Source organism: Ctenocephalides felis, unplaced genomic scaffold (assembly GCF_003426905.1).
Source record: "Ctenocephalides felis isolate EL2017-DRISC unplaced genomic scaffold, ASM342690v1 CF-g0.4_SCAFFOLD_03570, whole genome shotgun sequence".
Classification (NCBI taxonomy): Eukaryota; Metazoa; Arthropoda; class Insecta; order Siphonaptera; family Pulicidae; genus Ctenocephalides; species Ctenocephalides felis.
The window spans coordinates 22,016,273-22,032,110 of NW_020539724.1; the positions used below are offsets into that span (position 1 = coordinate 22,016,273).

Genomic DNA, 15,838 nt, shown 5'->3' on the forward strand with positions numbered 1-15,838 from the left:
CTGATAGTCCTAAAAGTTGTTGTTCTAACTTATCTTAGTACTAGTCTGTTCGACAAATGGCAACCCAAACAGTTGTCTTATGTCTGTATGATGAATTATTATTGCAATTTCTGTAATAAGGCTATTTTCACTTGGAAATATATTGCTATCTATATATCCAAGTAAAAATCGTTGTCACTACTGCTTGGCAACAGGCTGCTCAAAGTGGAATCGTTCCCAGGATCTTGTAGTTCTAGCCACTTACCTACGAGCAAGCCCATTTTGCTAACATAAATGTAAATCGAATTTGTTGTGTGTAGTTGACAGTCAAATACCTGTAACAATTAGAGGTTAGAACAAAACTTCATCCTTCAAATCTATGGCACAAGATCAACACCAGTCCATAGTACAATGTAGTTTCCTTTACATGTTCAATATTTTTTTTTATTTCTTTCTCTAACAATAAAAGTAATGATGCTGATATTTATCCACAGAGTCCACCAATGCCCGATGCCGGAAGCCACGAGCACCATCACCACGATCACGGTGATGATCAAGTCAGGAACATGCACGATCACAGCCATCACCATGACAACGTGATCCAGTACGCTCCACTTGGTGAACACGAATACTACACTCCTCCTCCTGGTTTCAGCGCAGATCTTAGTCACGATCATGACCATGATCATCACCATCACCATCACGATTATGAAGATTATCATCATTTCGAGTTCGTTCCTCCTGCTACCACCATGGCACCGTCGATGATGAAGGAAGAAAACCGAGATACTGATAAATATTCGTACTATTACATTGGTAGAAAATTGTGGTATGTTCCATTGTATTTTAGTATCTATTTTATTATCTACATAGCAGTTATTATTGCTAAGAGTATTGCGAGACATAGGATTCAGTATCCGACGCATTACAAGCCAGGAAGAGCGTTTTCGGAAAATGATAATAGGAATGAGTTTGTTATGAATTTGGCAGGCTTTGCCTTGAAAATGATTTCTGAAGCGGCTAAGAAATATTTAGAAAATACGCAGACATAAAATTTAAAAGACATAAAATTATTGGTTGGAAGTGCCTACATATTATCGTTTAGTGTAAATGATATTCACATACAAAATTGAGAACTGTTGAAGTAGTAAGTTAAAGCAAAAAACTGTAACTTATTCGGTGTTTTCCAATCTTTTTGAGGCTTTGCCTAATAATAATATTTCTTTAAAAAATTGCGGTTCCATAAAAAAATTTCAACCTCCAAAAACTGTTTTTGAATTTTTCTAATCTTATAACACATACAATGGCATTAAACCACATCATTCAGAGCAGTGTTCCCCAACTTGTGATCATGCCATACCTTAGCATTTCTAAAAAGCAATATAAATAATATGCATCAGTCAGCAACTTTTTAAAAATTTGCTATTTCTTGTTCAATTTGTCATCCTAAGGGTTAAAGTGGTGTAGCCTTATAGCATTTTGGATTTTTTGCCGTAAATATTCAATTTTCTTTAAGAGGCATGGACATCACGTTGGGAAAACTGATCTGGATGATTAATAGTTATCATAAAAGTGACTGCCAATCTGTAATATTATATGGTTATTGACACCAATTTTAGCAATCTGATACAACGTGCATTAGCATAATTAGACTTTAATCATTTAGTCATCCTTTTGTCTAATCATGAAACACTTTATGACTGCCAATATTATTTTGAAGAAAAATGATAAGAAATATTTTCATGGTATGATGATTAATACGCTATATAAACTGCTTGAAATTTTCGAATACAGAAATTTAATTTAAAATTCATGAGTTATTGATATAGCGTTAATTTGCGAATTTTGTACAGAAGAGTAAAATCTATAACACCATATGTATGCTAAGACTTTTAGTTTATCATTGACGAAGAGAGGGTATTTTTTATCTAAGGGAGATAAGTTTACAAAATATTTTCAATTTTGTTAAAATTTATCTCGTACAAAAGTCACTATGCATTTGCTATTTATATATTTTACATCTAATTAGCAAATTGTATACTGACAAATCACAATTATAGTAATGAATTTACATTATAATTATTTATAAATTATTACTAGTTTGTAGATTATTTTTATACTAGTTTGTAATTTAAATTTAAATTTCCTTATCCAAATTAGTATTAGATTTAAATTTATTTATTTCACATGTTATTTAAATAATTTATTTTTAAAGCATTTTGTTTAAAAAAAATCATCGCAATAAAGTTTGTATAATACCAAGTTTTGTTTATTACATTCGATACGGTCCATTTAGGAATTGCAGATATGAAAATATAAAACAATTATATATGGTTTTTATAAAATAAAATTTGTAAAATTATACTGAAAATAGACTGCTAAAATCTATCGTGGGTTTGTAAATTCATTTTATAGAAAATTATAACACTAGGTGTACTTGGCATTTCTAAGAGCAATAAAGAGTAAAATTACTCATAATGAAACTTTGACGAATTTTCAAAGTTGAACGAATTGTTGTATGGCCGTAATATTCAAGTATGATCTAGAAGACCTATCATATCGATATCAATCGCAAGAAAAAATTCAACAGTTAATTACAAAAACACGTGCTAACAAATCTTTACCAAAAACTAATCAGTATCTTTCCCAACCAATACCTTTCGAACGGTTTTTGAGTTTTTAAAATCGATTCAGAATTGCGGGCTAAAACGTGGACAATTTTTTTATACTTTTCTGCTATTTACAAAGAAACGGCTCGGCCGATTGTCGCACAAAAGTGCGAATCGCTAGTCCTCATCGAGATGCATCGAATGGCTTGTAAATTTTTGAAATCGGTCTAAGCATTTTTGAGAAAACGTCGACTTAAGGCAAATAATCTGTACTTTTTCCAAATTTGGTCTCATTCGATTCAGAATTATTTGAAACGTCGAGAAAACTTAAAATTATCAAATCGTATTTCTAAGAATTATATAAACTGAATGCGAAGTTAAAATTATTTATTTGAAATATATAAGTGAGTTTTAGAACTTATGTTTCAAGAATTGTGTTCTCGAAATCGTCGAGGAAAAATTGTATCCGCACCTATACACACACACACACACAGATATCAATTTTCTATGAGGTATGCCAAAATGTTCAGAAAGGTTTGAAACGTAAAGATATATAAAACAAAATCATTTTCGATATTTTTGCGATTTCAATAACTTACCCTACGAGAAGTTAAAAAAACGGCTAATTTCACAAAATATTTTGGCTATGTTAGAGCTCGAGCATCAAGTGTAAATAAATAATAATTATTGAAATTAGAAATGTAGGTAATTGTATCAAATAATACGTGAGTTTCCTTTAAACTTTAAAAATTTCATATTATTCATAATGAACAACAATTTTCATTATTATTCATAATGAAAATTTTCATTATGATGAAATGAACTTAAGTTCATTATTCTTCCGGGCGACAAGTTCGGAGTCGTGCCCGACACAATTGACACCTCTGTAATTGACACAGCACATTAACCCATATGTTATATTAAATGAGAGATTCCGTTATATGCATATTTATGTGACAATATGTGACAATTTAATTTAAACATTATATAAAAAACAGATATTTTTTTATACAAGCCTCGACAACGGAAACGGTATTTTTTCACAGACCATTTACATCAGATTTGAATGAGCTTTTGTGTTGCTTATGAACAGTTAGCGATATGCAGGAAATTAATTAATTTTATTTTTTGTTATTGTTGAACACCAATCAGGACTTATGAGATGATACCTTACTGAATACTTGGCTTTTTAGCAGGCAACTCAACGGTTGGCTTATCCATATTTGATATATGGATAAGCCAACTGCTGGAAAGAGATTAGTTTCACAGGGCAGCTATATTTTCAAGTGAAAACTGATATCATTACCGCTTGATATCATGTTGTTTGAGGTTGCTATAGAATCTTCAACTCTGGCTTGCAAAGCCAAAGCTCTTATCGCCAAATACAAAATTCTTCAAAGAATTTATATGAATTACATTCAATTAGTGGTTGTATAGCTTGCTGTAAATTATTGAATCAATAATCATTTTTTTTAACTTGCCTAATACTTAAGCTACAAAAAAAAAAGTATGTTTGTTTTAATTTCAAGTTATAAAATATTTTTATTATTTTAGAAGGCGTTTCAAAGACAGTATCCAAAAACTGCTATTTTGTATCGAATATGAGCATATAGCATATGTAAACATTGATTAAATTTAATTTTTTAATTTACAAAAGAAATGAAAAAACGTTTCCAGCTTGAAGACTTACTTTGAGATTAAGCTTTGGCATTTCACTCTGGGGTAGTGACAGTCGATCTAATATAAACATCTTACAGAGAGCTAAAAAAAATACTGGAGGCTCCCAGGTATGTACCTAATTGGCTTGTTCATATTCAGATTTAAAAATTTAAAAAAATGCTTTTTTGAAAAATTTGATTTTTTTTTATATTTTGAAATATTTTGGAAATATCAAACTTTTTTAGAAGCAATTACGATACGTTAGCTGCGTAAAGACAAAATATCGAAGCGCGTGGGCGCCGCGTTGCAGTATAACGGATAAAGCAAAGCATAACAGTAAACAATTTTTTTCTTATTAAAATGTTTATAACATATGTGATAAATCGATGTGCATATATCTAATGATCATTTTTGTCTTACAATGGCATTTTTTCGCGCTTTTTCATTGAATCTCCGAAACCGTTAGAGCTGCTTTCCCAAAAAATCAATACAAATCAAATGTTTTTTGGTTCATTCAAATCGGACGCTGCGTTCTCTCAAATATTGAATTACCATTTTTGGCACTTTTTGACCCGTATCTTCGAAACGGCTGTACCTGCCTTAACGATTACTATAACTTACCCTATCCCCTAATTATTGAAACATTTTTATAAAAAAAAATTCTTAGAATTCATGGTCTCAACGATTATACCGAAAATTTGTAGGTCTACAAAAAATAGTTTAATTATAAAAATTCATCAAAGTTTGGAATCCAAATAAGCGGGTCAGAATTTTAACTTTAAATCGTCGCAATGTAAAAAGTTGCTAATTCTCAATTCTCATTATAATGAGAGTAATTATTTATACTTATTGGAAAGTTATAAGCAACTCGCCTTAAGGCAAAATGACACTTGCAATCAATTTAAATAAATTTTGAGTTCATCTTAGTTTTGGGTTTAGATTACTTACCATTATCATCCGTGCCCTTTCATCGTGCATTACGTAAAAAATCCGCGATGCAAAGAGAATTAAGATACTAGATAAAAGACAGGTCCAGAGTTACGAAAATACTACTTTTTGAAAATGTTTGTCGTAAGTTAGCCCTCTTTTACAAAAAATTTGTTCAATATTTGCTGAACTGCTTTTTTCCACAATGAAAAGAACTCTCTTGTAGCAATTGATACTCGTAGCTACCGCCTGTGAATTAAACTATATACTTTAAAATAAAAATCTTCATAGCTTTGTCCAAGTAACACATTGCTTTGAAATTTTGTTTGATGATTAAATTTTGTTTTTCGAATAATACTCTTAGCATTCGATATTTATTTGGGAATTAAGCTTTGTTCTTCGGATATTTATTGATTAAACAGTCACTGTCATCATCTTTATACTATCAAATTGCAATTCGAGTTGCAGTTCTTAGTTGATCCAGATTAGAAATTTCTTTGCCAATCTCCTCCAATTTCAAAATCATTTCAAAATATTTCAATGTTTTTCAAATTCATCTTATGAAATTATTCTCTCTAATTAAAATCATTTTTATAGTACTAACGAGAGACACTTTTAATTTTGTTTCAAAATCAAAGAAAAAAGAAAGCCGATTTTGCATTAAAACACGTCAACACTACAATTTCTTTCTAAAAACATGTTTGTTCTGTAATAAAAAAATAATGTATGCAAAAATTGGTAGAACTACATTTGTACTAGTTTGTAGTAATTTTGTACTACATTTTGTACTAGTTTGTACTAATTCGTGCCAAAAGGCTAAGAATATAGCATGTTCTTTGAAGACATTCATCCAACAAGTTTTGAAATGGTATTTAAATCTTAAAAACCTTCATTCAAATCCAAAAATTTGTGCCCTTGCCCTTTCTTCTCAAATTTCTTCCAAACTGTATTTGCTCCCAGATAGAAGCTTGACTTATAATATTGTACTAATCCTTTTCGATAATATTAAACTCAATCCATTGATTAAACAAAATTATAAACTAATTATTAACAATTAATAAATTAATCCAGGCATATACTATTGTAATTTTGGAGTCAAACCTAAATCACAGATCTACTCTTCAGTAAAGTTATGTTTGTATCTGTACATAGTTAAAAGAAGAGTATCTATATATATGCAGAATAATAAAACTATAATAAAGATCCATAATCATGTTATATAAATTATAATTTATTCTAGTTAAAATTTATTTACAGTTTATTTCACCAACACATTTAGTTCATATCACCATTGTGCAAAATCACTATCAGTAAAGTCTTCCTCTTTAAATTCCCGCAGAGAAGGTGGCAAAAAGTTCATATCTAACATTATTCTTGGTCTAGTCCAAGTAAATACATTTGTATCATCATTTCCATTCTCGTTGTCTATTTGGGTGCTCTCCAGTTGTGAGGTTTCACTTACACTTTCATTCCCTGATTCAGAACTATTTTTTTGTAAAACTTTTTTGTGCGTTAATTGTTTTGAGGTTTTAATCTTATTCCTTTTCATCAACCATGAGTTTAATAGATCTCGTCCCGATGATTCTGATTTGAATACACGTCGGGCCATACGCTTCCTTTCATGATCATCAGCTGAATCATTGAGCAATGGAGAATATATATGTTAGACTCTTATTGGTTTTCAAAGCAATTTAAAGGTTGCATAAATAAAATAAATAAAAGGTTCCATAAATAAAAATAAATTAATAAAAATGATGATGATTTAAAGCACAAAAACTGATGACAATGTTTTACATTTGACAAGATTTTCTAATTAGTTTCCATATGATGATTCCACAAAAAATGACATGAATTTTGCTAATTGGATTCCAAATGATGATTCCACAGAAAAATGGCAAAAAAATTTCTAATTCATCTCCAAATAATGATACCACAGAAAAATGACATGAATTTATAGTGCACTATAGAAGTTTGTGCAGTAATTTAAACCCGACTAGTAGAAATTCAGCATTAACAGAATTGTGAATTATTTCACTCATAAACTATATAGCATTTTAAACCAATTTAATTGTTTTTGATAAGAAGGTAAATTATAATATAGTATAGTGAGAAATACTTGATACAAAAATATTTCTGCTGTAAGATGATTTCTTTTATCAACTCTCTGATAATTCAAATTGGTTACAGCAAGTATTCAAAGCCAAATTCCATCAAATCCATAATTCAGAAATATAATAAAATTATATTTCTATTTAGTATATATTTCTATGAATAAAAACTATGAATTGTGAATAAAAATCACTATTACATGTTTCTTTTGCCGGGTATCTTAGTATACAAAAGAACAAAGTTTGTAGTTTTGTTTTTTTTAGTGGATGAATTTCAATAATCTATAAATTCATCACTCAATATGCCAGTAAAATTATTTATACTTGGATATATTATATCTTGAATAATTCATAGTTTATATAATCTGAATACTGAAGTGTACATTTCAACTACGAATTATTCAAAATTTCCATATCAAAATATAAATAATTTTATAGACTTATTGAGTGATAACTAGTATAATTTGATAGATAGAAGACTATATAAGATAAATTTAGAAAAACATATCAACAAAAATTGATAGTGGAATGAAATTAAGAAAATAATACATGATTTCAATAAACTCCAATAAAATAATAATGTAAAGAATAAAATATAGTCACAAATATGAAATTCTATAATCCCAAAAACCAGGTAAAAATAAAATGAAGTTAATGAAATGAAACATAATAACCCAACATACCGATTCTTCTTAAATTGTCCAGTTCAGGAGGTGAATAATGTGTGAACCTACAAGATGCTCCAAAATTACAATGCATACCATTTAAAAATCTTACACATGGTTGTTTAGCTGATTCTTGTTGTATTATATCTCTTATATCTGAAAATAATAAAGAACAATAAGATAATGGTAAAGAACAATTGAATGGTTTGTTTTTAAATTAACAATTACATTCTAAATATGCTATATTAAAGTAATAATAAGAACAGTATTGATGAAACTATAAAATCAATAATATTTCAGTAAATTATCATTCTTACTTATTTACTTATTTTAATGTTATTTTCTTTGATCTGTTTATACAAAGCAATGAGTAGAGACTGTTAACAATATTGTATATTAAAAAGAAACATTATGATTATTTATTAGCAGTTGTGCCCAGCGAAAAATCTATAGTATATAATAATGATAATTATAGTATAGTAATATAATAACTATAATTATGATATTATGTGATGCAAGTGAACATATCTTCTCTGAACAATTTAATTTGAAATGTTTAAGGCAAATGTATGAAAAATTTATTTAAAATTCAGTCATAAAACTATATATGTTCTAAAAAGAAATTATAATTAATTTTTGTATACAACTATCATGTCAAATTTTCAATCATCCCAATCCCAAAGAAAAGACAAACATGCCTTGTCAGACTGAACAATAATCTTTAATTGTATAGTATCTTGAAGAGTTGACGATGCTCAGTTATCTTTCTGGCACCGTTAATAACTTTTCTAAAATGTTGTATGAATTACTAAGACTTTATATAAATTGCTACAATGAATACACAAAAAGTCAAAAATTAAATCAATTCCAATTAATAAAAAAAATGATATTTATATATCCTGACAGCAATTATCGTCTTATTACATTGGATGACAAGATACTTAAAAATTTAATTATGATTACAAAAATACACTTTTAAAAGTAGTTTGGAAATTATGCAAGGGATATATTCAATATAATCTAAATTAGATTATGCTAAATTTATTGTATATATGTTGATAATTTTATAACTTGCCTCTGTGTAATAATAAATATTCATTCTTAGCACGATTGTGTGCAAATCCATTCAAATGAGTTTTTCGTTTGGTGCCATCATCTTTAAACGAAATGTTGCAATAATCACAGTGATATTTTGCATTCATGATGAAATTGTACTTTAATTATGTTAATATTATTATAATTTATTTAAAAATACATGTCACTTGATTATATTTTTTTACTAGCCGTATTTATAATATTTATCAATTGTTAGGTTATGTAGTTGTAAACACTACGAATTATTGTCTGATCAATGAACGTCAAACAACACAACCCAAATGTCAAACAGCAACTTCACGCGTATGATTTGTCTGTATAAGCCACTGTCGCCAACATAAAAATAACCTACAAAAAGATAAGATTCAAACCGTTAACTTTTGAAATAACAAATTTATTCTATTGTTTACTTATAATCAGAATCTTATGATTGCATATATCACTTGAACAAATTTTATAAATTGAATTATTTACTATTTAATTATCAATATATATCATGGTTTTCTTAATATTTGATTTATTAATTTGTTAAAGATTATTAAATATGTTTTATATTAAATATATTGAGATTCATTTTTCGATTTGTTATCATCATATTAAAAACTGACAAAAATAGTTTTTCATAGTGATTTTTGGATAGCCCGGTTTTTTCATATAAAAGTGAATGTTTCAAGTTACAAGATTTTTTATGAAACGTATCCATGTAAAACGAGAGATATGTGTTTTTTGTATAGCGAATTAATGCATTAAAGAATCTCAGACTGGGTCTTTTGTCTGGGTATGTCGGACTCAATACCGCCTGGGTATAATACCGACTAAAACCTCTGCTTTCCCTTGTCCCTGGTTTCTACAGAAACCGTCGTTAGGCATTAGTTCGTAGGGGAGGAGGATCTAGAATATTAGAATTCTCGCACTGAAATTATAATTATCTTTTAGATGAGCGAAGTCCTGGTCGCTCTTTCTCTTTGGTGTATTTTCAATAATTTGGTATACGGTTTGTATTGCAAGATGTCATAAATTATTACCAAAAGATTTGATTGCTAAGCTAACTTTTTGTATTAAATATTTATACAAATGCAATATTTTCAACAAATGCAATCCCTGACTGTCTTCCATCTGCACAAATATTTAATACATTAAATATTGATTTAAAATGGGTGCTAAGTTTACAAAGCATATATTTTAACATTGGTTATTTAAAATCATTTTATTTTTATTTGATTTAAATACCTCATTTTATTATTAATCTTTTTATTGTCAATATATGCATTGCTTATGTTTATACTTTCAATGTACACATCGCCCGCGTCGAATAAATATTTGTTCACCCATTAGGCCGACTTTGAAAAATAAGTTTGGCAAATTGAATTAATATTTTAGTCTAGAATATTCGGAAATCACCTGATCACACCGAACGAATGAAAGTATGACGCATACTTTGTAATTTGATTAATTGCCAAATATTTGGCCTTTTGGCAATGATTGTAAAATGATCGATTGTCTGATATTTGTTTTAAAAAAAAAAGAAGATATACATACATAAATGAATTATTAATTTACGCATTAAATAATTAACATTATTAACTTCTTGACCAAGTTTGTGTTTTCGATAGAAAATCTTATTTGCAAATTTCAAAAAATTTAAAGACTCTATAAAATCGCGTTGATTAGTTTTGCAAGACTATCGGCTGAGTCATTCTTTAAAAAAAATATTAGGCGTGCAAATTTATCAGAAAATCCTGAACCGACTTTGAAAATTCATAAAGAAATTGGAATTCAGGGTAATTAGTTTTTGGTAAAGATCAGCAAGACAGTAATAGCGTAATTAATTGTTGAATTTTTTTTGATGATGTGAAACTTTTCACAGTGAAAGAGTAGTATAGTTTTATTACGAAAATGATAACATTCAACCCTTTCGACTCGGATGCAACCGCTCCGGCGGCAAAATTCATTCATATAAATCTCGGAATTCGCGAGTGAAAAGGGTTAAATTTATAATAATAAAATTGCGATAAAACAGACCACAACATAGAGTTGATATGGCAACAGTATGTCACGATATTTTCTTTAAATAAATTGGTAGTAAAAACTGTCAAAATGCTATATATTTGCATTTATAACACATACGTGAAGTAAATTTTATGTGTAAAACGCCTGCTCGCACAACAAATACATTTAATAGTTTTTAGTACCATTTTATATGAAGAAATGAGCGTAACATAGCGTTGCCATAACAACGCTAACCGTAAAAACATTAAATCCTTTATTCGTTTTATCAAATCCTGTACCCAAATATTTTAGCATTTACATACGCTGTACGAAAACCAGAAAATGATAAAATAATTATCTCAAAATTTGAGTATAAACAATTGCATTTTGAACCCGTTTTTTAATTTCCGTTACCATGACTTGGCAGCTTTGTTTCGCTTCCGACTTCAGAGATGTCGCTATACTAACATTTAAAAATAGACATACGTCTGCGATTATCGTCTGCAGAACGTTCTAGTATCATCGCGACGTACGTCAGTACTTCAGTCGTCAAATAGAGACAAAAGAGTGTCAAAGTCAAAAAGTCGATCGAATTTTTTTACAAACAATAAAATTATATATTTTGAGAAATTCTTTATTAAAAAAAAATAAAACAAAATGCCCCGTCGAGGAAGGTCTGCTAGCCCCCCACCAGCACCAAGACGGTAAGTTTTTCACTGTTAGATCCTTAATTATATTTTGTAACCTTAAAATATGTGTCTCTAGTTGCTAACATGCCGTCAATAATTCACTGTTACATAACCATTTAGTATTGCGTAAATTAATAGTTCCTCAAAACTTGAATTTATTTATATTGTTTTCAGAAACTAATTAAGGAAAATTACCCAAAGAGTTCAATGTTTTCGGCCGAAGGCAAATTGCATCACATTGAGCAATGCCATGGTCAAACTTTGAATTGAACATTTCTCATTAAACAACAATAATTAATTGAGATTTTCTTGATTTAATATTATTATAGTAGATTTACATAAATTTATAAGCCATTCTTTCAGTTTTTTTATTTGTAACCCACCATCATTTTTTTTTTGCTTTTAGCAACTGATTTCTTTGTTCTTTTCTTCTACTAAATCTGATTTTACCAACTCTAATTGTTCTAGTGCTTTTCTTTTCACTTCTAATTCTTCAAATTTTACTCAATTCAATTTCTATTTAATTTTAAATTAACTATTTTACCAAATACTACTCACTTATTATTTCTATGCAATAAACAATTCGAATTCTATTCAACTGAGCTATTCCTACCGCAATGTCACACATCACTTTCTCAATATACTTTTTAATAAGTTTATATGATTTTCCTTATATACATATAAATAAAATTATGCTATTGATTTGTAGTTATTAGTCACTATTACTTTTAATGTATTAATTTATAATTTTCATATTGTGTGCTGGCTGGTGTTATTTGCAAATTATTTATAACATCTGAATGGAATGAATGATTGTCTGTTTGCTTCTGGTTTGTATGAATAAATAATCTTGGATATGTATGGTAATACTGTATATATTTTATTGCTAATATATATTTTGTATACTTCTTATTTGTAAATCATTTATCTTTACATATGCGTCTAAAATGATTTGTATTAACAAAACTTATCTATTGAATATTATAAAAAACATAATATTTTCTAATTTCTCAATGTAACTTCCTTAATTTATAAATCATTTTCTTGTTTGATATAAACATTAACACTATATATTTGAAATATTTTAAAACATATTTACCAATTTCTCAATGCAAACCTTGTGTGATTATAATTTTAATATAAATATTTCTTACCTTCAATACTTCATTTTCCCTCACAAATACCTGCGTGCCCACGTTATGTCCATATTTTTAATTACAAAATAGTAATAATTCAACTTTCGCTTCTCCCAAACCTCATAACAGTGCTGCCTCATCGAATTTGCCAGCAAGGGCCCCTCCAGCAGCCCCGCCAGCCCATGCACCTGCAGCCGCTACACCCATGCAGGCCCAACAACAGCCATCTATGTTCCAGCAGATGGCTGCAACAGCTGGAGGAGTCGCTGTTGGATCCGCTGTGGTAAGTTAATAGTTCTCATAATTGCTAGATTGCTAGAAGCCCCAAAAATAATAAATCTAAGTAAAAAAATGCTTCATGTTAATTCTCTAAATATTTCATATTGGATTTTTGATCTTAAATTAAGATTCTTCGGGGGAAATATTTGAAATCTCTTACTGTTTTCACAAAATCTAAGAATGGTGTCAGACTTGCAGTAATACACAATTTATTATGTATAAGTTAGATACATCAAATTTTACACTGAATTAAATTAATTCAAATTTGCTTTTCAAATGAACCTTTTACTACAGTTGGTACATATAGGTACCAAGTTGAAAATATCTGGACACTTATTTTGTGCATAAAAGCAAAGCCTATATGTCCAGAAATTGAAAACAAAACTGAATTATGTTATTAAACATTTTTTTAAGACTTCCATATGTTTCAAGTCCCAATTTGACTCTTCTTTAGTGAATGAACCTACAAAATATAAATATAATATTAATAAATATTAAAATTTATTAAATTATTAACAAAATGTTTATATTACAAAATTATTAAGTCAAGACTAATGTTGACAAAATTACACAAGGAGTATGTAACTAATCTGTTATATAAAATTGTCCATTCTACAAAAAAATTCTACAACCTCTATTCCTCCCAGGGTCATGTAGTAGGAGCCGGTATAACTGGTCTCTTCTCTGGTGGTTCCTCCAGTGAAGCAGCACCTGCACAAGCCCCTCAACAATTGCAACAACAAGCTGCTGCTTACCAAGGCCAAGAACCTACTGGACCTTGCGCATGGGAAATCAAACAATTCTTGCAATGCGCACAAGGACAATCTGATTTGACTTTGTGCGAAGGATTCAATGAGGCATTGAGACAATGCAAGACAGCTCATAGTATGTAATTGGAATAAAATTAAAAGCAAAAAGTGATGGTATTGTAGTAGTGACAAAACTGAACTGTGAGCACTTGTAGATAAATATGTATTGAAATTTATGAAAGGTTTGATATTTTCTGATCTGTAGTAATTTCAATAAATATTACAATATTTTATTTTTATATAATTTCTTGTATTTTTAATATGTTATCAATAATTTGTTTGATCAATTATTTGCTGTAAATTTAATAAAATAAATTATTTGGCTTTGTTTACAGTTCAATAGCATATGATCAAGTGATGAACAATAAATGAATCATTAGTATTTCAAGAGTTTTTCTACATGTAAATATTCTATGTTAAATGTATCTTAACAGATTTTGTGCAATCAAAATTTAATATTTGAAGACTATCAACATTTTATGTGCCAGTGCTCCTAATAAATAGATAAATTAGTTCATATTTTAGAATCAATTTAAGTTTACCTGTAAAATATATGCAGTATATAATATAAATAGGGGTGTGCATTTTAAAGTTTGCATTGTAAAACCAAATACTTCAATACTGTTATTGTTGCAATAAGCACCCAAAATGTTGTAAATGAAGTTGCATGATGTGTTAAAAATATCAACGAATATCAACAACATAAGTCAAGAATGAAATGTAATTTCTGTATATATAGGTCTGCATATGATTTGTTTGTTACGATATGAAATTTCAATAAATTGTTGACTTCGTTGAATGCACTGTTTCATTATTTCCATTACCAAAATTAACATAAAGAAATTTGAATACACAAAATTTTCTTTACATTATTTTTCACAAACTTCAGGTATTTTTTTTCATGTAAATTCACCTGAAAGATTCTAATTTAATTATCATATATTTAAAGCCAAACAATTTTACAATTAAGATTTTTACTACTGAAATAATATATTGATATCCCGTACTGTGATTTTTCAGATCTGCCGTAATCACTAGGATATCAATTGAAATTTGAGGAATGAATGTCCGTCGTTCGGTCGCGAAAAAGCAATAAAAAGTTTAAAACCGTCTTCTCATACAGCTGTTTTTAATATTTTGAATTTAAAAAGTCAAGAGGAAATATCACAGTTGTACAATTTTATACATGATTCACTTAATAAAATGTATTTGAATATATAGAAACTAATAAATCCAATTTTACCTTTCGAAAGAAATCAGTTTTTAATTGAATAATAAGGCACATTCAATTTCATTTATCCTTTTATGAGAAAATGAATTTCTAGGATCTTCAAAAAAATATCCTGAGTTAGGTATGTTTTTTTTTGGTAACTTTCTGAAGAGGTTTGTTTTTGCCAGAAGATTTGCTGATTTTATGTCTACTCGACAATTAAGTCATCAAAATCGTTTAATATTAAAGTAAAAAAAGTATGTATGTGTGTAAGCCAAAATTTCAAACTTATATCGACGTTTTATTGGAACAACTGCACTCATTTTCACAATTTCATGAGCCATTTGATTAAAAAGTATTTAATTAATATTTAATTTTTAAGTCGTATTTTTTCATAATTAGCAGATAATTGCAAAAAATTTCGTATACGTTTGCAAAAAATCGTGAAGTGTTTTTATAAACAATTCGAAAAAGCATTAATTGTGAATTTCGGTTTCTTGTAATAAATGTTAAATTAGTTGATAATCAGTTTTTAGTGAAAATCGGACAGGCCCTTTTCATAATTAAAGTTAAAAACTTTTCATTGTTTTGTATAACATCATGAAATATTGCATCTATTAAAAGTGGTTTTATAACGAAAATTCATTAAAATTTGTAAATCATAACAATAAGCCTTAAGACATA

The 15,838-nt window shown here is 28.5% G+C and overlaps 2 protein-coding genes across 2 annotated transcripts; one reads left to right on the forward strand and one right to left on the reverse strand.

Moving 5' to 3' along the window:
- Positions 1 to 6,459: 6,459 nt before the first annotated feature.
- Positions 6,460 to 9,275, reverse strand: LOC113383595 (zinc finger matrin-type protein 5-like). The gene is made up of 3 exons (XM_026621848.1): positions 9,023 to 9,275; positions 7,966 to 8,103; positions 6,460 to 6,806 (listed from the first exon to the last, which is right to left on the reverse strand). Exons 1-3 carry the CDS (start codon positions 9,147 to 9,149, stop codon positions 6,460 to 6,462), a joined length of 612 nt encoding a protein of 203 aa, XP_026477633.1. The 5' UTR covers positions 9,150 to 9,275.
- Positions 9,276 to 11,530: 2,255 nt separating this feature from the next.
- On the forward strand, positions 11,531 to 14,107 carry LOC113382739 (coiled-coil-helix-coiled-coil-helix domain-containing protein 2-like). Its single transcript, XM_026620968.1, has 3 exons — positions 11,531 to 11,735; positions 12,986 to 13,139; positions 13,783 to 14,107. Exons 1-3 carry the CDS (start codon positions 11,689 to 11,691, stop codon positions 14,026 to 14,028), a joined length of 447 nt encoding a protein of 148 aa, XP_026476753.1. The 5' UTR covers positions 11,531 to 11,688; the 3' UTR covers positions 14,029 to 14,107.
- The last annotated feature ends 1,731 nt before the right edge of the window (positions 14,108 to 15,838 follow it).